This window comes from Lissotriton vulgaris, chromosome 5 (assembly GCF_964263255.1).
Source record: "Lissotriton vulgaris chromosome 5, aLisVul1.2, whole genome shotgun sequence".
NCBI lineage: Eukaryota > Metazoa > Chordata > Amphibia > Caudata > Salamandridae > Lissotriton > Lissotriton vulgaris.
This window is the reverse complement of record NC_141693.1, coordinates 58016763-58039666: the sequence shown is the minus strand read 5'-3', so window position 1 is coordinate 58039666 and position 22904 is coordinate 58016763. Positions and strand designations below refer to the sequence as shown.

Below are 22904 nucleotides of genomic sequence, written 5' to 3'. Positions count from 1 at the left end.
ATAATGCGGTCAGAGATTGTTGTTCCGCCGCATAATTTGCCTCATCTCGATGTATAATTTACTCAACCCTGCGGCAGAAATTGCTCCTCCGATAGCGCGTGATGCCAGTGACCTGATTATGAATTATTACAGGTGAAGGATTGAGAAAGCAGTTACATTTCAGCCTTTCAAACATTAAGTGAAACAGCAAATGCAGGAAGAAATGGTTTAATAATTATTTTCCAGATGTCAGTACAGTTCTAAAACAAATATAAACCGACGCAGAAATTATTGCCACGTTCCAAACCACACAGAGGATTTGACAGAAATCCATATTTAGGGGACCGCTCCCGGCACTAACAGAATCTGAGAATTAAACAAAATGCTGGAAAACCTCGAGTCAGAGCAGAGGCAGCAGAGGAGTCAGTTCTCTGCTCTGGGACAGTAACATGAACCCGGAAGTCCCGGCGCAGCCAGAGAGGGGCAGACGCACAGACACACCCACTGCACACAGAGAAGGACAGACGCACAGACACACCCACTGCACACAGAGAGAGAAACTGAAACTTATCTTTCCTTCCTGCATTTCTGCATCATGGCGGCAGCAGCTCAGCTCGGGAGCCTCCAGGAAGAGGCCACTTGTTCCATCTGTCTGGAATATTTTACTGATCCGGTGTCCATAGAGTGTGGACACAACTTCTGCCGCTCCTGCATCACCCAGAGTTGGGAGGGAAGAGATGGAAACTTCCCCTGTCCACAGTGCAGGGAAATATCTTCTGAGAAAAACCTCCGACCCAGCAGACAACTGAAGAACATGGTGGAAATTGCTAAACTGCTTCATCTGCCCCCCGTGAAGCCCCCGGAGGAGAATCTGTGCGAGAAACATGAGGAGAAACTGAGGCTGTTCTGTGCAGAGGATCAGAGGATGATATGCTGGGTCTGCCGGGAGTCCAAGGAGCATAAAACTCACTCAGCAAGTCCTATAGAGGAGGCTGCAGAGGAGCACAAGGTACGTCTGTGGGTGTTCAGCAGAGGTGCAACTAGAACCACATTTCGGGGGGGGGGGTGGGGGGGAGCTGAATCTTTGAGCAAAATGCAGAGTGGAGCTGCAGGGGCTCTTAAAAGGGTGAAACAACAGCAAGGCCTCATTAACTTGCAAATGGTCTTTAAAAGACATGTGAAGTGCTCGGGTGCGGCTGTGTGTGCCCGGGAAGTGTCTCATCCCGGGCTGCCACACACGACTGGGGATGGGGGGGGTTGAAGCCCTTTCAGTCCAATGGGTGTTGCGCGCCTGGTGTTCAGGGATCACAAAGTCGCTTGGTGAGCCACACCAAGGGGCAGTCGAAGATTATAAGATGTGTCTGTGTGTGAGAGTGTTCAGAGATCACAAGTCACCTTTTCTATAAGGTGGCCAGATGGCTCCATGCCACTTAGACAACACATTTCCATTCCTGGATTTTGCTTTTACATATCATTTTCATCTGGTGAGTTGAAGCAATAGGGTCCAGTAAAATGAACCAAGACTACAACTCCCAGAATGCACTGATATGTTAAATCAAAAGTACAGAAATTGGAATGTTTGTCCCGATGGCATGGAGTCATCTGCTCGCCCTCCCTGTGTATGCCTTTGGGAGGCTGCTGAAGAGAACGGGGTCTGTCTGTGGGTGTTCAGGGAATCAAAAGGCACCCGAGAGTCCATAGAGGAGGCTGCTGAAGAGCACAGGGTGTGTGTGTGGATGTTTATGGATCATAATGCACCCCTGGGCCCCAAAGAGAAGTCTGTGCAAGGAGTGTATGTGGGTGTTCACGATTCACAAGATAAGACGTTCTGTACGTCCTTGGAAGAAGCTGCAGAGGAGCACAAACAACGTGTGTCTGTGGACGATCACGATTCACAATTGAATAAACTTGTTAAGTCTTTAAGAGGATATAATGTATATTTAGGGGTGTAAAGTGTCCTTAGAGAAGGCTGCTGAAAAATACAAGGTATGTTTGTTGGTGTTTAGGGATTGTAAGGGAATACACGCCATGAGGGCTTCATAAGAACCTGCAAACAAGCATTTGCAATGCAATAGGTCTCGTATTAGGAAAGTTAGAGCTATTGGTATTGTAAATGACACATTTTTTATTAAGGTTTTGTTTTTGAAAATAGCGAAATTAACAGCTTTGTCATTTACCATGCCAATAGTATAACTTTCGCAAATGTGACACCTATAGCATTTGTAATGCAATATGTGTTGTATTTACGTGACTTACATGTATTGATATTACAAATAACAATGTTTTTTTTTTTTTTTTAATAATTAATACTTAAATAAAAGTTATTGTAATTTATAATGGCAATAGCTTAAACTTTTGTAAATAACATTTGTGAAGATTATGTTCAGTGTATTTTATTGTGACGAAAATCCAAGAACATATGTCAAATATTAACATCTTTTTGTTACATTTGTAATAAAGCTTGAAACATTGAGATAACATATTTGAACCAGTTGTTGGTGAATGGTTGCACAGATTGATGCTGTGGTAGAGCTCAGTGATGCTGTATGCTATGCTATGTTTTGTTTTGCTATCCTAAGTTTTGTTTTGTTATGCTATGCTGTTTTGTTATGCTATGTTTTGTTATGCTATACCATGCTATGCTATGCTATGTTATGCTATGCTGTGTTTTGTTATGCTATGCTATGCTTTGTTATGCTATGCTATGTTTTGCTCTGCTATGCTTTGTTATGCTATGCTATGTTTTTTTGTGTTTTATTATGATATGCTTTGTTTTGCTATGCTATGTTTTGTCATGCTATGCTATGTTTTGTTGTGTTGGTATGCTATGCTGTGTTTTGCTATGCTATTATGTTTTGTTATGTTTTGTTCAGCCATGCTATGTTTTGTTTTGTTAAGCTATGCTGTTTAGTTGTGTTTTGTTATACTATGTTTTGTTATGTTATGCTATGTTTTGTTATGCTATGCTATGTTTTATTTTGCTATCCCATGCTTTGTTTTGTTATGCTATGTTTAGTTTTACTATCCTATGATTTGTTTTGTTATGCTATGCTATGTTTCGTTGTGTTTTGTTATGCTATGCTATGTTTTGTTGTGTTTTGCTAGGCTATGCTTTGTTATGCTATGCTATGTTTTGTTATGCTATGCTATGTTTTGCTCTGATATGCTTTGTTATGCTATGTTTTGTTATGCTATGCTTTGTTGTGTTTTATTATGCTATGCTTTGTTTTGTTATGCTATGTTTTGTTATGCTATGCTATGTTTTGCTGTGTTTGGTATGCTATGCTGTCTTTTGCTATGCTATTATGTTTTGTTATGTTTTGTTAAGCCATGCTATGTTTTGTTGTGTTTTGTTAAGCTATGCTGTTTTGTTATGTTTTGCTATGCTATGTGTTGTTGTGTTTTGTTATGCTATGTTTTGTTATGTTATGCTATGTTTTGTTATGCTATGCTATGCTATGTTTTGTTATGCTATGCTATGCTTTGTTTTGTTATGCTTTATTTTGTTGTGCTATGCTATGTTTTGTTGTGTTTTGCTATGCTATGTTTTATTATGCTATGCTTTGTTTTGCTATGCTATGTTATGCTATGCTATGTTTTGTTATGCTACGTTTGTTGTGTTTTATTATGCTATGCTTTGTTTTGCTATGCTATGCTTTGTTTTGCTATGCTATGTTTTGTTATGTTATGTTTTGTTATGCTATACTTTCTTATGCTATGTTTTGTTATGCTTTGCTTTGTTTTGTTATGCTATGTTTTGTGATGCTATGCTTTTTTGTGTTTTGTTATGCTTTGTTATGGTTGGTATGGTTAAAAAAGATTGGAACACACTGACTGCTTAAACATCAGTACAGGGGGTACAAAAGGGCCAGTACAAAGGAGTGGCATCCAGTCTCAGTACATCGTCCAGGTGTGGCATAAACACCTAGGGCTCGATTCCGATCCAGTAAAAAAAATCCCCCGTACGAATCGTATTCGTAGCCGAATCCGTACGACTCGTAAACACACTGTACGACTCGGCGAGTACGATCCGGACCGGGTGAACAGGATGCTATTCGTACGGTCCGCGTCAGGTAAGGGCGATTCGTACGGAAAAGCGCTCAATCACATACACACCGTACGCCGCGTACCCCCCATGATCGCCGGGGTACGCGCCGTACCCCTGCGATCATGTGGGGTACGCGCCGTACACCCAGCATACACGGGGTGCGCACCGTACCCCCACCGTACATGGGGTACGGTGCGTACCCCATGTACGCTGGGTGTACGCCACGTACCCCACATGATCGCAGGGGTACGGCTCGTACCCCGGCGATCATGGGGGGTACGTGGCATCCCCGGGGGGGCCTTCTGTACTTGTTTGGGCCCGAACTATGCGTTTACGGCTGTTTCCAGCTCCCGTAAAAAAAAGGGTCGTACGTTGCGTACCCGACATGAATCGTACTTGCTGGGTCGTAAAAACCAGCCGCGAACCGTTGCGACGTCACGTACAGCGGGTTCCGAGTGAGACTCGTACGGACCTTTTAGTCGTACGGAGTCCTGTACGACTCGTACGGTCTTTGGCTCCTGGTACGGATCGTACTTCGTCGTACGTACGGGGACGTGTACGGGTACGATTCGTACGGGGAAAATTGCTCCGTACGACGATTCGGAGCGCATTTTACCGGATCGGAATCGAGCCCCTAGTGTTGTCTTCTTTAACCATACCACTGGAATAAAGAATTTCTTGATGACTGCCTGAATATTCTGTTACAAAAGCCCTCATGAACTAATGAGCAGCAAACAAACAGAAATACTGTTGTTCACCACTTAAGTCACTCCACCCATCATTAGCAAATCAAGAACAAGCTGGTGCCAATGCAGAGGTTACCATGCCCTTTTTCTTCTGCCCCATCAGCGTGCTTCGTGTGGTGTCACGCGCTGGCCTGTTGCGTGCCACACATTTTGATTTGGGTCTCTGAAGGATGCAGCGTGAGGCAATGCGAAAGGGCCCGAATGCAAAATATGTTGCGTGGCCCCCTGGATTCTTGCATACCTGCCCAACCATGCACGTCACATCGCTAAAAAGGTTTAATGGCAGGGTCGTTCTTCTGCCTCGGTGCCAGTGTGTGGGGGGTGGGAGGGCCCTAGTTTCAGCGGCAGGGGAGGTTAGATCTGCAGCCAGAGCTTGACGCCCTGGGGAGGTGCTGCAGAGCGGGGGCCCCCTCAGGGAATGGCCCCTCCGCCTCGATGCTCTGCATAAGGCAACTTTGTGTGCGTCACCTGGTAGTTGTCTTATAACACTCAGCTCTGTAGTACCCATCCTTGTATGACGCTACATGCCTAAGTGCTGGCCTCGGAATTTAAATCATTGGCTTCTGCAATTGAGCAAAACGTTGTGTGATTCTGGGTAAATCACTTTGGCTGCGCCTAAAGCGGTAAAGTGCGCTGTGACGTAAAAAACAACTTCACACTGTGGTGTGTGAGGTTGGCGTAAATACATCATCTCACTGCGATCACCTGTTGATGTCTAAAATCCGGCCTCAACAGGGCCCCACCAGCAATACTGTTCTGTGCTTATCCCCTCGTGTACTCCATGCGCCTGATTGTTTATAAAGCACTGCGTTGCTTCTGGAGCAAGGTTCCCGTCTCGGGAAACATGCCTAAAATAAGTGAAAACCTCGGAATAACGCAGACCTGAGCAGAGCCTATTAGAGGCAGGTTACTGACATTTGTGCAGTAGTAGGTAGTACACGGCGTGGTCGAAACTAGATGTGCCGGCCAGCAGTGAATAATTAGGGGAGAGAGGGGAACAGATGGCCGTGAAGCAGGGGGCAGGGCAGTGGAACCCTTTGAAGTCACGGCCTGCGGCCGTTAATAAGTGACGGCTGGGGACGGGGCAGCGGAAGCAAATGCAAGTGAAATAAGGTAAGGTCCTCCAATAAATATATTTAAATAGTTAGCTTTATTTAAGAAAAGCTCTTAAGATGTCAATATACAAAAAGCCTGGGTCTAACTGTCTCTACTGGAATCTGGGACATCCCGTGTTCCAGATTCCAGCTGTGACATCACCAAGATACCACACATCCCCCTTCGTAACAATTTAATAATGTTAACCAAAATAAAAGAACAGTATAATCAAATATAAATTAACAGAGAACATGAAACGCATAGGAAAAGAAATTACATAGCATTTGTTAGAAACAGACGGTGATCAATAATCCACATTATAATCCTTGAACCATGCAGGACGTTGACAATATCTTTGCACAATTTGATCGGAAGAAGAACCATCACATGTATTGGTGAACTTTCTTCAATTCCTACTGTTATTGACAGATCTGGAGAGCTTGTGAGAAACAGAATCATCAGACTTTACATCAGGCCATAACCATTGTGGAATTTTGACAATTTTGGACATATTCCACACATTACCATCAGATAATTCCACAACCTGACGCCCAACTCGAAGAACTTTCAAAGGATTAGAAAATTTAGATTCACAGGATTTAACAAACCTACCTTTTTTTACTCTAACCCAGTCATTGACATTGATAAGAGAGTTTTTCACATTTCCACTAAGAACAACTCTATCCCTCTTATCCTTCTCCTCAAGAAACAGGTCTTTCATCTAAAATTGATACATGTTGGAAATGCATTTCCTACCTCTCATTTTCTCAAAAGGAGTTAGATCATGCATACTTCTAGGAGTATTTCTGTAGCACCACAATATTTCACTCAAAGTCTGTTTACAATCCTTCCCATGAGACATTGCCAATTGTAAACCTTCTTTAAAAACCCTAATCAACCTTTCAACAATACCATTACTTTGTGGGTAATAAACAGAAGCACGTTTGTGAATTATCCCATGACGTTGAAAAAACTCTTTCATTTCCAAAGAAACAAATTGTACCCCATTATCACTAGTGCTAGATTCAGGAAAACCTTCTTTCTCAAAAATTTCGTTTAAAAATTGTATAACTACCTTAGAAGTTACGTTAGGTACAGTTTTTACTTCAGGCCACTGAGACATCTGATCAACAAGAATGATGGCATAGACCGAATTCTTGTTTAAACACAAAGGACCTGCAATATCCAATGAAATGGATTGCCATGCACGATAAGGCCTTGACACTGGTAGATGCTCATGAGTTATAGTTTTCTGGGATTTATCACTCAGGCAACACTCCATGCAATCTCTAACTTTACGTTCTATTGCTTTATCCATGGCTGGCCACCAAAATTCGCTCCTGATTTTCCTTTTCATACTTGACATTCCCGGATGCCCTTCATGAGCCATTTCTAAAATGACTTGTTGCAAATTACATGGTACTATTAATTGCAACCCCCTAACTAAAAGTTCATTCTTCAGAGATAACTCATGTGCAACCCGAAAGAAAGGAAGCATATCTTCAGTCAAATTAGCCTTCCTAGGCCAAGATGATTTTACATATTCAATCACCTTCTTCAAGATTAAATCATTATCACAAGCCAATCTCCACTCTTTTTCCTGAATGCAATCTTTAGACACCTCACATATTGAAATTACATTATCCAAATCATTATCCTCTTCAACCACATTGTCATCAGGGACTGGTAATCTTGATAAACAGTCTGCTAAAACATTTCTAATCCCCGGAAGATATTCAATTTTAAAATGAAAATCTTGCAACTTATATTGCCATCATGCAATCCAAGATGTAGCTTTACCACACCCCTTTGTCGTGAATAGATCAACCAGGGGGCGATAGTCTGATCTTACCTTGAAAATGGTACCATAAACATATTTTCGGAAATATTCAATACCCCACCAGCATGCAAGTGTTTCCTTTTCTAATGTGGAGTATTTAAATTCTGCTCCCCTTAATGGTCTGGATGCAAAACCAATGTTAACCAAATGACCTTTTTGATCTTGCAATAACACCGCCCCTATGCCTACATTACTAGCATCTGCTACAATTATAGAACTATACGCAGTGTTGAATGTAGCTAACGCAGGAGCAGCAGAAATACACTTTTTGAGTTCACCAAATTCTTTTATACAGTTATCATCCCACAAAAATGATGAGTTTTTTTTCATGAGATTTCTCGTATGTACAGTTTTGTCAGAAAACAAAGGTATAAATTTCGCATAATATTCTGCAAGTCCTAAAAAGAATCTAAGCTGATCCTTGTTCTCAGGATCAGGAGCAGATTCAATGGCCCTAATCAAATTTTGCTTTGGAGAAATGCCATTTTTGTCAATCGAATGCCCCAAATAATCAATAGATGAAACCCCAAATTTACAATTCTCTTTGGTAAGTGTTAAACCATTGTCTTGTAAAATATAAAGAACCTTGTGTAAAATATCTGTGTGCTCAGATGAATCAGCAGCAAAAACCAAGATATCATCTTGAAAATATAGCACATTTTTTAACATCTTTGAATAAATTGTGCATGACTCTTTGGAAAACAGATGATGCAGAAATTAAGCCGAAGGGCATTCTTTTATATCTAAAAGCACCTTCAGACGTAATAAAGGAAGTGAGATGTTTACTTTCTTCATGCAATGCAATCTGATGGTAGGCATTAGATAAGTCAAGGGTCGAAAAAATGTATGCACCTTTTAATTTAGTAAACAACTCATTAATGTTGGGTAATGGATGTCTATCAACCTACACACAGTTGTTCAGATCCCTTAAATCGACACATAACCTAACTTTGCCATTGGGCTTGTGAGCTACTACCACTGGAGATAGAATCTTGGCTATCTCCTCTATGATATCTAAGTCACATAGTCTTTGAAGTTCAGATTTAACAGCTTCGCTAAGATGTAAAGGGACATTCCTTACTTTATGAACTTTGGGAATTACATTTTGCTTGAGAATGATTTTATGCACAACATTTTTTAGTAAACCTAGTTTAGATTATGAAAATACACTAGGAAACCTTTTTTCCCATTCTGCAGCTGGATCACTCTCTATATGCAAAATTAGACCAGAATACCCTAACACTTGGTCTGGATGATTAGGATCCAACTTAATCATTAACCTTCTTTGTGAGGCCAACCTAAAAGACATGAACCATCCTTCGCTACATAGACTTTAGAAGTAATCGTTTTGCCTTTAAAATTCAAAGTGGTAACAAAAAATCCTAAAACATCAATGTTTTTTTTTCCATAACCAAGTAATCTAATGTCAGGAGGCAATAAAGAATTGTTAGAGAACTCTTTTAACCACTCTTCCCCAATGAGAGTATGCGTAGCCCCGGAGTCAGCCATTATTTTTACATCAATGTCACCAATTTTCACGGTACAGTAGGGTGCATCTTTAGGATCAGTAATAATTTCATACACAGTCAAAAGATATTCATCATCATCAGAATTGACTTCTCTTATATTTTCATGGTTACCACTTCTCCGATCAGAATTTGTGTTCTTAAATCTGTTCTTGTTTCTGCACATTCTGGTGTAATGTCCTTTCAATCTACAGTATCTACATACTTGCCCTATAGCAGGACACTTTTTGTCATTTGATAAATGACCAGGAATTCCACATTTGAAACATATATAATCTTTTGACTGAGAGAACTGACTTTTGTACTTTACTTTACTAGTATTAGATTCATCAGCATTGCTTTTTTTTATTGCATTAACTTCAGACACTTTTTGTTCAGCTAATTCTTTCAAACCCAACTTCATGTCTTCAAATTTATGAGCTATATCCAAAGCTTTGTCGAGAGTCAAATCCTCTGCATCCAGTAATTTAGCTTGAAGTTTGATATCAGCCACCTTATGCACCATTTGATCCCGAAGCATTTGATTGTGAAATGTAGAATAGTTACATTTTGATGCAAGAATTCTCAAGTCGTTCATGAATGAATCAATAGACTCGTTGACGAGTTGACCCCTACTGAGAAATTTGTGACGTAAAACAACTTCATTAATTTTTTTTATGTAACGTTTGTCTAATTGTTTAATAGCTTCTAGAAACACATCCAGTTCATCATCGGTTTGATTACCAATTGGTGGAAGGTGCTTCAAAATGTCTCTTCCTTCTGCACCTAGACAATGTTTCAAAATAGCAAGCTTACGCTTGTCTGTATAGTCATCACCACCAATAGCTTCCAAATAAGCAAAGAATCCTTCCTTCCAACGTTTCCATTCTAAAATTGGTTCCCCAGGAGAAGACAGAAAAGCTGCAGGCGCAGTTAAACTCTCCAAATTTGTGTTTGAATGATATACACAACTGTTCGCAGGAATATAAGATCACAGGTTTGAACGGTGAGTAAAGTGAACTTGGCATGGGAAGTATATTTAGAACCAATTTACCATTTAAAACCAATGCTTGACATTGATTTAAGTAAAAGGGTTTAATATACTAAGTTTTTGTTGTGAATGCTGGTTGTTGACAAATTTTTATAAACCATCAAGCAAAGGAAACGATTTGCCAAAGTCTTTTTTTAAAAAGTTCTATTAAAAAAAACAATTTGCCACGTTTTTGTTAAATTTCCGTTAAAAATGGTGATCGTTGAAATAGTTAGCTTTATTTAAGAAAAGCTCTTAAGATGTCAATATACAAAAAGCCTGGGTCTAACTGTCTCTACTGGAATCTGGGACATCCCGTGTTCCAGATTCCAGCTGTGACATCACCAAGATACCACAGCAAGCTCGCATAAACACCTAGTGTTGGCTTTTTTTAACCATACCACTGGATTAAAGAATTTCTTGATGACTGCCTGAATATTCTGTTACAAAAGCCCTCATGAACTAATGAGCAGCAAACAAACAGAAATACTGTTGTTCACCACTTAAGTCACTACACCCATCATTAGCAAATCAAGAACAAGCTGGTGCCAATGCAGAGGTTACCATGCCCTTTTTCTTCTGCCCCATCAGCGTGCTTTGTGTGGTGTCACGCGCTGGCCTGTTGCGTGCCACACATTTTGATTTGGGTCTCTGAAGGATGCAGCGTGAGGCAATGCGAAAGGGCCCGAATGCAAAATATGTTGCTTGGCCCCCTGGATTCTTGCATACCTGCCCAACCATGCACGTCACATCGCTAAAAAGGTTTAATGGCAGGGTCGTTCTTCTGCCTCGGTGCCAGTGTGTGGGGGGTGGGAGGGCCCTAGTTTCAGCGGCAGGGGAGGTTAGATCTGCAGCCAGAGCCTGACGCCCTGGGGAGGTGCTGCAGAGCGGGGGCCCCCTCAGGGAATGGCCTCTCCGCCTCGTTGCTCTGCATAAGGCAGCTTTGTGTGCGTCACCTGGTAGTTGTTTTATAACACTCAGCTCTGTAGTACCCATCCTTGTATGACGCTACATGCCTAAGTGCTGGCCTCGGAATTTAAATCATTGGCTTCTGCAATTGAGCAAAACGTTGTGTGATTCTGGGTAAATCACTTTGGCTGCGCCTAAAGCGGTAAAGTGCGCTGTGACGTAAAAAACAACTTTACACTGTGGTGTGTGAGGTTGGCGTAAATACATCATCTCACTGCGATCATCTGTTGATGTCTAAAATCCGGCCTCAACAGGGCCCCATCCGCAATACTGTTCTGTGCTTATCCCCTCGTGTACTCCATGCGCCTGATTGTTTATAAAGCACTGTGTTGCTTCTGGAGCAAGGTTCCCGTCTCAGAAACATGCCTAAAATAAGTGAAAACCTCGGAACAACGCAGACCTGAGCGGAGCCTATTAGAGGCAGGTTACTGACATTTGTGCAGTAGTAGGTAGTACACGGAGTGGGTCGAAACTAGATGTGCCGGCCAGCAGTGAATAATTAGGAGAGAGAGGGGAACAGATGGCCGTGAAGCAGGGGGCTTGGCAGCGGAACCCTTTGAAGTCACGGCCTGCGGCCGTTAATAAGTGACGGCGGGGGGCGGGGCAGCGGAAGCAAATGCAAGCTCGCATAAACACCTTGTGTTGTCTTCTTTAACCATACCACTGGATTAAAGAATTGCTTGATGACTGCCTGAATATTCTGTTACAAAAGCCCTCATGAACTAATGAGCAGCAAACAAACAGAAATACTGTTGTTCACCACTTAAGTCACTACACCCATCATTAGCAAATCAAGAACAAGCTGGTGCCAATGCAGAGGTTACCATGCCCTTTTTCTTCTGCACCATCAGCGTGCTTCGTGTGGTGTCACGCGCTGGCCTGTTGCGTGCCACACATTTTGATTTGGGTCTCTGAAGGATGCAGTGTGAGGCAATGCGGACGGGCCCGAATGCAAAATATGTTGCGTGGCCCCCTGGATTCTTGCATACCTGCCCAACCATGCACGTCACATCGCTAAAAAGGTTTAATGGCAGGGCCGTTCTTCTGCTTCGGTGCCAGTGTGTGGGGGGTGGGAGGGCCCTAGTTTCAGCGGCAGGGGAGGTTAGATCTGCAGCCAGAGCCTGACGCCCTGGGGAGGTGCTGCGGAGCGGGGGCCCCCTCAGGGAATGGCCCCTCCTCCTCGATGCTCTGCATAAGGCAGCTTTGTGTGCGTCACCTGGTAGTTGTCTTATAACACTCAGCTCTGTAGTACCCATCCTTGTATGACCCTACATGCCTAAGTGCTGGCCTCGGAATTTAAATCATTGGCTTCTGCAATTGAGCAAAACGTTGTGTGATTCTGGGTAAATCACTTTGGCTGCGCCTAAAGCGGTAAAGTGCACGGTGACGTAAAAAACAACTTTACACTGTGGTGTGTGAGGTTGGCGTCAATACATCATCTCACTGCGATCACCTGTTGATGTCTAAAATCCGGCCTCAACAGGGCCCCACCCGCAATACTGTTCTGTGCTTATCCTCTCGTGTACTCCATGCACCTGATTGTTTATAAAGCACTGTGTTGCTTCTGGAGCAAGGCCGTCTCGGGAAACATGCCTAAAATAAGTGAAAACCTCGGAATAACGCAGGCCTGAGCGGAGCCTATTAGAGGCAGGTTACTGACATTTGTGCAGTAGTAGGTAGTACACGGAGTGGGTCGAAACTAGATGTGCCGGCCAGCAGTGAATAATTAGGGGAGAGAGAGGGGAACAGATGGCCGTGAAGCAGGGGGCGGGCAGCGGAACCCTTTGAAGTCACGGCCTGCGGCTGTGAATAAGTGACGGCGGGGGGCGGGGCAGCGGAAGCAAATGCAAGCTCGTGCACGAAGGAGCTTGTGGTCACGTGATTTCACGTGAACTGTTGAGAATCCGGATCGTAAAAAGTCAGCTTTTGGGTTGACAACATTAGGTTCGAGTAAACTCGACCTAAAAAGCACACGGTGTGTCTGTCAGAGCGCTGGGATCATGGGCCGTAGACTGTGAGCCACAGAGGCGGCTGCAGAGGATCAGAAGGGATGTGTGTGGGTGTTTTGGGACCTTGTACCTGGCTCAAAGGATTCCGTGTGGCACTGCAGTGTGAGTTGTCGGTGTCAGAAGACTTGATGCGACAATGCAGGGTGTGGCGCACCGGCTCACATAGACATATACACAGCAGAAGAGCTGCAGCAATCCATTGTGAAGCGCATAGGGTCACCAGGGCATTGGTGCAGGTGACTCCCCAGCAGTGCAGGGTTCTTCAGACACAAAGGGAAGTGCAGGGTCCAGGCGCTAGACTTGCATCGTCATTGAACACAGAGTGAAGATCTCCTGTAGCTTTGGCTGCATGAAGCTCGCTGGCTTTGGGGACCCCTCACAGGATGAATGACCGTCGGGGGGGGGGGGCTGCGATCACAGGCTCCTGGTCTGGGAGAGCTCAGAGCTGTCGACCTCCTCACCTCAAGGTGCTGAGCACTGGACTGGGCTCTGGATGACCAGGACAACCCACCCCCCCACAGGCAGTCCACCGGACTCGGGAAGTAAGCTCAGCGCCGCTTGTTTTAGCCTTTTTGATACCAATACAGAGTGGACGTTTCTGGGCAGCCAGTGGGGACGCGTTTAAGCTCCTTTTCATTGCGTGATCTCCTGGAGTCTTTTAACAATCAATATATAATGCACTGTGCACTTTACCTGCTTGCCGGATCAACTCCCTGGTCCGCCCTGGGTTCTTCCCGTCATGTATGGTGCCTTTCAGGGGTGCTAGGGTGGTGTTGGGGAGACCATTCACCAGGGCCTTGTCCCCACCCCCATGGGAGAGGCCGTGTACTTTTGTTCCGAGGTCGTCTTCCAGGAGAAACCACCTCTTCAAGAGAGGACATTGGAATCAAGCGTTCTTGCCATTCTTTGTAACTTATTGAATGTGGTGCTTGAATGAGAGGTCTGTGTCGAGGGAGGGTGAGGTAGAGACCGATGGGGTTACGTTGGAGACCCAGGCTTAAGTCTGTGGCTGTTCTGAGCTGGTGGCAGACAGCAAGAGTTGAGTCTTTGTGGGGTTTATCTTTAATACATTAGTGGACATCCAAGACTGGATGAGATCAGGGCAGATTTGAGGATGTCATTGGGTGAGGATATTTAAGGTAGAGTTGGGCATCATCTGCATATTGATGGCTCTTGATGCTGCTGTCTGTAAGTATGGATCAGAGAGATCCCATGTAGAGGTTAAAGATGAAGAGAGAAAGGAAGGAGCCCTGAGGTACTCTGCAGGAGACGGGGCATTTCTGTGTTCATGTGGAACCTATTTGCATGAACTGGAGTCAGTTAATGAGGAAGAATGTGATCCATTTCAAGACAGTGTCCTAAAATCCCATCGTGTTTTTGTGCATTGATCAGGGCCAGCTGTTCGCCTGTGTCGTAGGCTGCAGAGAGGTCCAGGAGGTCAGGGGTCATTCTTGTCGTTGAGGAGGAGGGTGTTGTCGACTACTTGGAGTGTGGCTGTGTCAGGGCTGCATCCATGGTTATTGCATTTATAAGACGTGTTTGCTTAGATATTTCCACTTGGTTCTGTGTTGTTTTGGAATGTTTGATACTGTCTCTGGGACAACGTTTCTTCTTTAGTGTCAAGTCTATCTGTTTCCATGCTCTAGGCATAAAGTGTGCACAATGTAAAGTCGCTGTAAGTGCCAGTGGTGAAGCTTGTTTCCATGGACCAGGGATTCTGATCCATCTTGGCAAGAACCAGTACAAAAAAGGGACATCATTGTCTGTGATACTTGGGTCTGGTGCTCACAATCCTGATATGTGTGGCTGGTGCCAGCAATACTAATGTATGACTGGTAGGTACAGTCTGGGCATGTGTGGCAGGCACTGTAGTGGCTTTTTTTTGTAATTAGGACCACACTTTACATATCTACTCTTATTTCTTTCACTCTCATCCCTACAGGTGAAACTTCAAGAGTGGCTGCTTGTCCTGAAGAAACAGGAGGGATATTTTCTGGAGTCTAAACTCAAGGAAGAGGAACAATATAAAACCATGAGGGTGAGTGGCTGCAGTGAGTGCTGTGGGTCTGTATATGTCTGTGCCTATGTCTTTGTGTGGCCTCTTAAAGTTCAAGACACACAGAGGCGGATGAGTCACATTACAGACTGGTTCATGTAAGCAACAAGGAGATTTTCCAAATCAACCAGGGAAATTGGGCGCACACCAGTGTGTCCGCACGGTAGAGAGCACCGTAAAGTGGTGGGTACAGGCAAAAGGGCGGGCGGTAATCTCACAAAACCGCCCAAAGTTGGATCAAGAGGATCCACACAAGTAACATTAACACAACAATGCCCCTGCGCTATACAAGTATATGAAACATTGCAGAAATGACATATATAGCAAAAGAACTTCAGTTAGTATATATCCACACTTTAGGAGTCGCTTTTTGAGAATCAATTACTCCAGGTTCAGGTACAAAAGTTCCGAAAAAGAAAGAGAAATGTTCTGTCCTTGGTGTTAAATCATTGGTTTATTGTTCCTTTGTTAATGCCAACACGTGTTTCATCGCAGGGAACATACTGCGAATCTTCAGGGCTTAGTGAGGAAAGTATGACAACTAATATCAGATTAATGAGGCAAGTCCGTATCAGGACTGAATTCGTGTAAGTTGGTTCGGGGTCTGTAGCACGCTGCCTGCGTGATTAGGGGATCTTATTTAGTTTGGTGTAAGTCAAAACCCGGGAGGAGTTGTTGTGAGTCTACGAGGTGTCTCGGTATGAGACCAGAAATCCTTTGACAGGCGGGTACACCTTGTCAGTGCTGAACTCCCTCTTGAGGTTCCCGTGCCGTTTTACGATGACGTCATCGTAAAACGGCACCGGGAACCTCAAGAGGGAGTTCAGTGCTACAGACCCCGAACCAACTTACACGAATTCAGTCCTGATACGGACTTGCCTCATTAATCTGATATTAGTTGTCATACTTTCCTCACTAAGCCCTGAAGATTCGCAGTATGTTCCCTGCGATGAAACACGTGTTGGCATTAACAAAGGAACAATAAACCAATGATTTAACACCAAGGACAGAACATTTCTCTTTCTTTTTCGGAACTTTTGTACCTGAACCTGGAGTAATTGATTCTCAAAAAGCGACTCCTAAAGTGTGGCTATATACTAACTGAAGTTCTTTTGCTATATATGTCATTTCTGCAATGTTTCATATACTTGTATAGCGCAGGGGCATTGTTGTGTTAACAGACTGGTTCATGGTCCCCACCAAATAAATATACTGTTACAATGAGGGTTTTCACCTGCGCATTCAAATATCAAAATTAAGTAAACCAGGTGTAAGTTCAAAATGACAAATTAAGTTACAGACGTAAATTTCTAATCAGTCACAATTGTATCACAGTATCTTAATGACCATAATTAGCTGGTCAAAGTTGAACAATAGTCATTATTCCTCCAATGCTGGTTTGACACTCCAACGTATCTGGTGTCAAAGTGTAAAATTAATGTCCACAATTATATGTTAGGTCGTGACGTTCTTCTTTATTCATAAATTTTGTTGCTTGGTGAACTTGATGAATCAAAATCCAATAGTCAGTACAGCCGTTGCTTGATGAAACAAAATCCAATACAGTCAATAAAGCCAACACGTGTTTCGTCTGGCCCAATACAAAGGCCAATGACTTCATCACGGCTGTGTTATGAAAATCAAATAAATATGTATCAATATACTATCATTTTTGATAAGCTAACCTTGATATAAATAGGGATAGTCAGCAACCACCTAATAAGTACCAGTGTATTAAGAGGAATAAATAGGAAAAAGAAAGTAACGCCACCAGGGTCATAAGGTCACCCTTGTGCACACCATTATATCTAAGACCCAAAATTGATGTGATGATCGTCACCTCAAAATTGCAAATGAAATAGCGTCTCATAAGATTCATCTCATCTTCTAGACTTTTAAAGTGTCATCATGTCCTCTAAATTAAAAGGAATATAGTCATTAATTCTTCTAGCTGAACTTCACTGCCCCACTTCGCTATCTTTATTCTAAATGGTAATTTCCTTGACTCACCAAAAGTTATTTCATATATTTGTCTAGTCCCACTAATAAATGCTCCAACGTTAATACAGGTTCTGGATTATAAGTACTTCCTAGTTACACATATGGTAACGAAAACCTGCAGTCAAGAGAATCTATATCAGTTATATTCTCGTAATAAATCATCTCAGAATCTAATGAAATATTCCCCGCAGCTCAACCTACAAAGTTTATCATATTATGGCATGTCTCACAATTCGGTAAATAGTTCAATATTTTAGTAGAGTTTTGAGTAGTCTGTATAAAAAATAATAATATGATGTTCATAAGGAAAATAAGCAAAACTTCTAGTATTTAGTATTATGTATCACCAACAGTCTTTCCTCAGGCTAGATCTTTTATCCTAACTGGCCTGGGAGTGATAAAATGAATATAATCAGCTCACGCAAATAAAGCAATTGATTTACTATATAAATATACGTCCCGAAAAGGTACTCGCCCACTATTTTCATATCAGTGGTGGCCCTGTTGGTTGATACCCGGGAATTATTAAGACGGAGGAAAAATAATTAAAGAAAACGTTATAAAAACTTCATTTTCAATCCAATTCACTAGCATTCAAAGTGAGGTTTTAGTAACAATTACATAATCGTCTTCCAGATCGTATCGGTTGTTTAAGAAGTATCATTAAAGTGTATCAAAATTTATGAGTTAAACTAAGAGTTACGAAAAACCCTCAAATGTCGATATTCACTCACCAGCATGACGTGAAGATTCTTCCGTGTACGACAACCGGCGTGTAGCGCAGTCACCATGTTTATTACTCAATTTATACCGTGATGTCTATGGGCGTCATATTGTAATAGGCAATTAAATGGTTTTTTAAATATATTCCCATTCAAATTCAATTATTAAAGATAGCGGTTATAAGGAGCATGTATATTATATGTTCCGGTCTTTGTTAAGGCGTCTGCCCCGCGTGCGACCTCAAGTTCCTATCCTATGAATGCACTCGATATTGTGCTTGTATGAATCCCCTATATAGCCCGCGATTCTCAGAAAGAATTGTTGTAAAATCGGATTCTGTTACATTCTACCTAGGTCTCTATCACAGGGACAGAAACGAAATAAAATAGTCTAAATCTTATAACTAAAAGTAAAAATTGTCGAATAGGTGTATCGAACCCTGAAGTTGAATATCCATTTAACGTCCTCCTATGATGTATGCTACCGGTGAGTGAGATGGACAGAGAGGGAATTATAGTATTAGTATGAAAATATTATGTGAAGTATAGGTCGGTAGAGTCAAGTCTAGAAAGAAAAAAAGGGGTTAAGTTAGAAATGTGTCGGAATATAAAGATAATTAAATAAATAAGTAAAACCCAAATATAAAGGGACCAGATAATTGAGGAATTAGTGACAAAGTGAGAAGTTGTTATTTATATCTTACTATACAATGTGTTAAATTCCCTATAGGTACATAACTGTAATTTACATTTTCAATATATATAGATACATCAACGATCAGTGGTAAATATACACAATCAATCTAAAGCAACTCCACTTATTATGTGCAGATGTCATACAATGTGGGCCCATTTATTACATTAAAAGATCAGTATGATCAACAACCCAAAAAGTATTGTAATACTGAATCCAAGTTGAGACCCTCTTCTACATCTCTAAGCTTCATGATCCACATACATTCTCTACGTCGTAATTGAAGGATTCTGTCACCTCCCCTCTTGCCTGCCTTAACTACATCAATACCATGGTAATGGAACTCATGTTTCATTTTCTCATTTTGAGTCTGAATAAAATGTGCTGCTATAGGATGTCTGGTGTCTCCATTTTTTAGTGCTCTGAAGTGTTCTGTCATCCTATCACGTAGTCTCCTAATAGTACTTCCAACATAGATTTTAGTACAAGAACAAACAATCACATAGATCACATAGGTAGTCTCACAGGTAATGAAGGAGGTGATTTTGAAGGGTCCCATTTGATTGTAATTAAATTCCTTAATCATTTTAGTAGCCCACCTGCACGAATTACAGTTACCGCAATGAAAGAAACCTTGCGGCTGGCGTCCTAGCCAAGAAGGTTGGTGCGGTATACTGTGGTAACTAGGGCAAAGTTTACTGGATAATGTCTTACCCTTCCTATATGTGATATTGGGTTTGTTATTCAACATTCCCTTAATGTCTGTATCACTAAGTAGCAGATGCCAATATTTTTGTAGAATACCATATAGCTTGTAACTACCTTCTCCATAATTTGTTACCAATCTCACCAACTCCTTTTTGTCTTTAGACTTGCTGGTGCTCGGTTTGGATTTCAAAGTATCTAATCGTACCACATTTCTGGCTCTTTTTGATGCTTTATCAATGGCCTTTTCCGAATAACCTCGAGCTCTAAACCTTTTGGTCATGTCCATCAAGTTACTCTCAAAGTCTACAACCTCTGAGCAATTTCTACGTGCTCTCAACATTTCACCATATGGAATAGAATTAATCTGACATGATGGGTGACAACTTTCCGCTGATAATATTGCATTGCAACTAGTAGTTTTACGAAACATCCTGCTGCACAATTGATCATTATTCACAAATAGTTCCACATCAAGAAAAGTCAACTTACTAAGACTGTATTCCATTGTAAATTTCATATGTACTTGATTATCATTTAAGTGGTCAAAAAATTCCTGTAGTTCATCTGTAGTTCCTCTCCAAATCATAAGGCAGTCATCTATGAACCGGCCCCAATAATATATGTGGTCGATCCATTTGCTGCCTTTAGGGCCCCAGATCCACTCCGCCTCAAACCAGCCCATAAATAGGTTGGCAAAAGACGGAGCGAACCTGGAACCCATCGCAGTACCATGTCTCTGTCTATACCACTTATCTTTGTAAAGAAAGTAGTTATTTTCCAAGACCAATCTTGTCATTTCAAGTAACATCACAGTATGATCATATTGTTCTGCTGGTCTCTTTCTCAAAAAGGTTTCAATCGCTGCTATACCCAAATTATGGTCGATGTTGCTATACAGGGAGACAACATCTAATGTCACTAGAATCATACCATTCTCCCACATTACATCGTTCATAAGATTAAGAACATGTCTTGTATCTTCAATATGTGAAGGTAAATTCTGGACCAATGGTCGTAAGTATATATCTATATATTGTGATATTCTTTCAGTTGGTCTATTGATACCTGAAATAATTGGTCTACCTGGAGGTCGGTCTCTGTTTTTATGTATTTTAGGTAAGCAGTACAGACACGGAGAGCGTGGTGATGTAATTTTCAAATACATATATTCATCATAGTCTAGTAGTGATATATCATACCAAGTTTTCAGCTTCTCATTAATCAAATGTGCTATAAAAGCCAGCGGATTAGAGGTCACTGTCTCGTAATATTGTCTGTTATTCAATTGTGAAAAGACTTCATTTTCATAGTCCAAAGTATTCAAGATAACTATATTCCCTCCTTTATCTGCCATTTTAATGACTATATTAGTATCTGAGGTTAAAGTCTTCAGTGCTATTCGTTCTCTAGTTGTCAAATTATTAGCCTTTGGGTATCTATAGTTACGTCTAATGTCATTACTAATCAACCTATCGATATCCAGGTTGACTGCCTTAAAGAAGGCATCAATTACGTTGCCCGAGGATAACTGTGGGGTCCATCGTGATTTATTCTTTAAACCACTCTATAGTAGTCTGATTATTCTCTAAGTCCATCAGTAATTGTGACATCGTTAAAGGGTCTTCCTCACTTTCTGTTAATGACAATAAAAGTTTAGTGTCCTGTACTTCTTGTATTGAGAGATTACTAAGATCCGGTTTATTCACAGTACCAGATAATTTAGGATGATTTGTGAAATGTTTCTTTATTTTCAACATCCTTGCAAATTTGTACAGATCAATTTTAGCTAGATCCCAGTCAATTTTGTTAGAAGGACAAAAACTCCAGCCTTTTTTAAGCAAAGAAATCATATCCAATGTTAAAGTAAGTGAAGAAAGATTAACAATCTCAATTGCATTTGTATCACACAAGTTATTTACTGATTTTTCCAAGACCGAGTCCTCATGCCTTGTCTTATTCTTGTTTCTCCCTTTGCCTCTGGTTCCTCTCCTGGTCTTGTGTTCCCTAGGTCCCGTCTGTTCCCAATTCTTATCCGACGTACCTCCTCTAAAAAATTATTTTTACTCTCTACTGTTGCACCTGTGGTATCCACTAGATCTTCATTTTCGCTTGTAGAAATATTACTAGATGAGGAATTGGGGTCACTAGTGCTCGAGCTCTCTCCCTTCTTCTTAGGTAGCGAAGGCTTACTCATTAAGTGATCAATTCGACGTGCAAACGTGAGTATGCAACCTGTACTGTAATCATTCTCATCCCTTTTAAATTTTTAAGCTTTCCTTCTCTTAATGTCAGTCTGGAGTTCAGCTAAAATTTCATCCAAGACTGCATAGTTTTTCATCGTGGCTTCTGGAGAGTTAAGTGCCTTAATCTCATCTTCAACAGTTTCTATTTCCAAAAGTAATTTCTTAATTTTCCTCTCCGCATTTTCTATTAGAATGTTAATAAGATTCCTCGAGCTGCTAGTTAACTCCTTTTCCCATGTATCAAGTAAATCAGGTTCAAGATCTTCATAAGTGGGCATAATCTGTGACCGTAAGCCCCTGGGGATTCTGTTTAATGTCAAATATTGTTTGAGAGTGGCGGCATCCCACCACTTATTTAATTCTGCTCTCTTGAGCCGTTTCAATTTAACGAACTTGGCTCTCAACCCCTCCTGTTTCTGCTCCTTACTTGCACCCACAGCTGTACCTATGGAAGAGCCTGCGTTTAAATTGGAGAATAGGTCCTGTGCTTCCTTGTCTCTATTCATGATAATGATCCTTGTGGCTGCCCCTATGCTAGACAAATTAAGGCAATAAGCAACTGGTAACCTTGCTGGTAAGGGCGCTCTCTGTATTACCAGGGATTAGTAATGTATAAAGTTATCAGTGGTGCTGCTAGGTGAGAAAAAGGGTGGTTACCAGACTACCCTCAATAGCCACAAAAATTGTGGAGTTTAAACTGTTACAATGGGGGTTCTCACCTGCGCATTCAGATATCAAAATTAAGTAAACCAGGTGTAAGTTCAAAATGACAAATTAAGTTACAGACGTAAATTTCTAATCAGTCACAATTGTATCACTGTATCTTAATGACCATAATTAGCTGGTCAAAGTTGAACAATAGTCATTATTCCTCCAATGCTGGTATGACACTCCAACGTATCTGGTGTCAAAGTGTAAAATTAATGTACACAATTATATGTTAGGTCGTGACGTTCTTCTTTATTCATAAATTTTGCTGCTTGGTGAACTTGATGAATCAAAATCCAATACAGTCAGTACAGCCGTTGCTTGATGAAACAAAATCCAATACAGTCAATACAGCCACACGTGTTTCGTCTGGCCCGATACAAAGGCCAATGACTTCATCAGGGCTGTGTTATGAAAATCAAATAAATATGTATCAATATACTATCATTTTTGATAAGCTAACCTTGATATAAATAGGGATAGTCAGCAACCACCTAATAAGTACCAGTGTATTAAGAGGAATAAATAGGAAGAAGAAAGTAACGCCACCA

The 22904-nt window shown here is 41.6% G+C and overlaps 1 protein-coding gene across 1 annotated transcript in view; it reads left to right on the top strand.

Moving 5' to 3' along the window:
- Positions 1 to 498: 498 nt before the first annotated feature.
- LOC147710146 (E3 ubiquitin-protein ligase TRIM39-like) overlaps positions 499 to 22904 on the top strand; it is a 145201-nt gene continuing 122795 nt past the window's right edge. Inside the window, exons 1-2 of the mRNA XM_086920842.1 lie at positions 499 to 988; positions 15164 to 15259. Of these exons, the coding sequence (XP_086776968.1) occupies positions 575 to 988; positions 15164 to 15259 (510 nt within the window). The 5' untranslated portion in view covers positions 499 to 574. The remainder of the gene's footprint in view (positions 989 to 15163; positions 15260 to 22904) is intronic.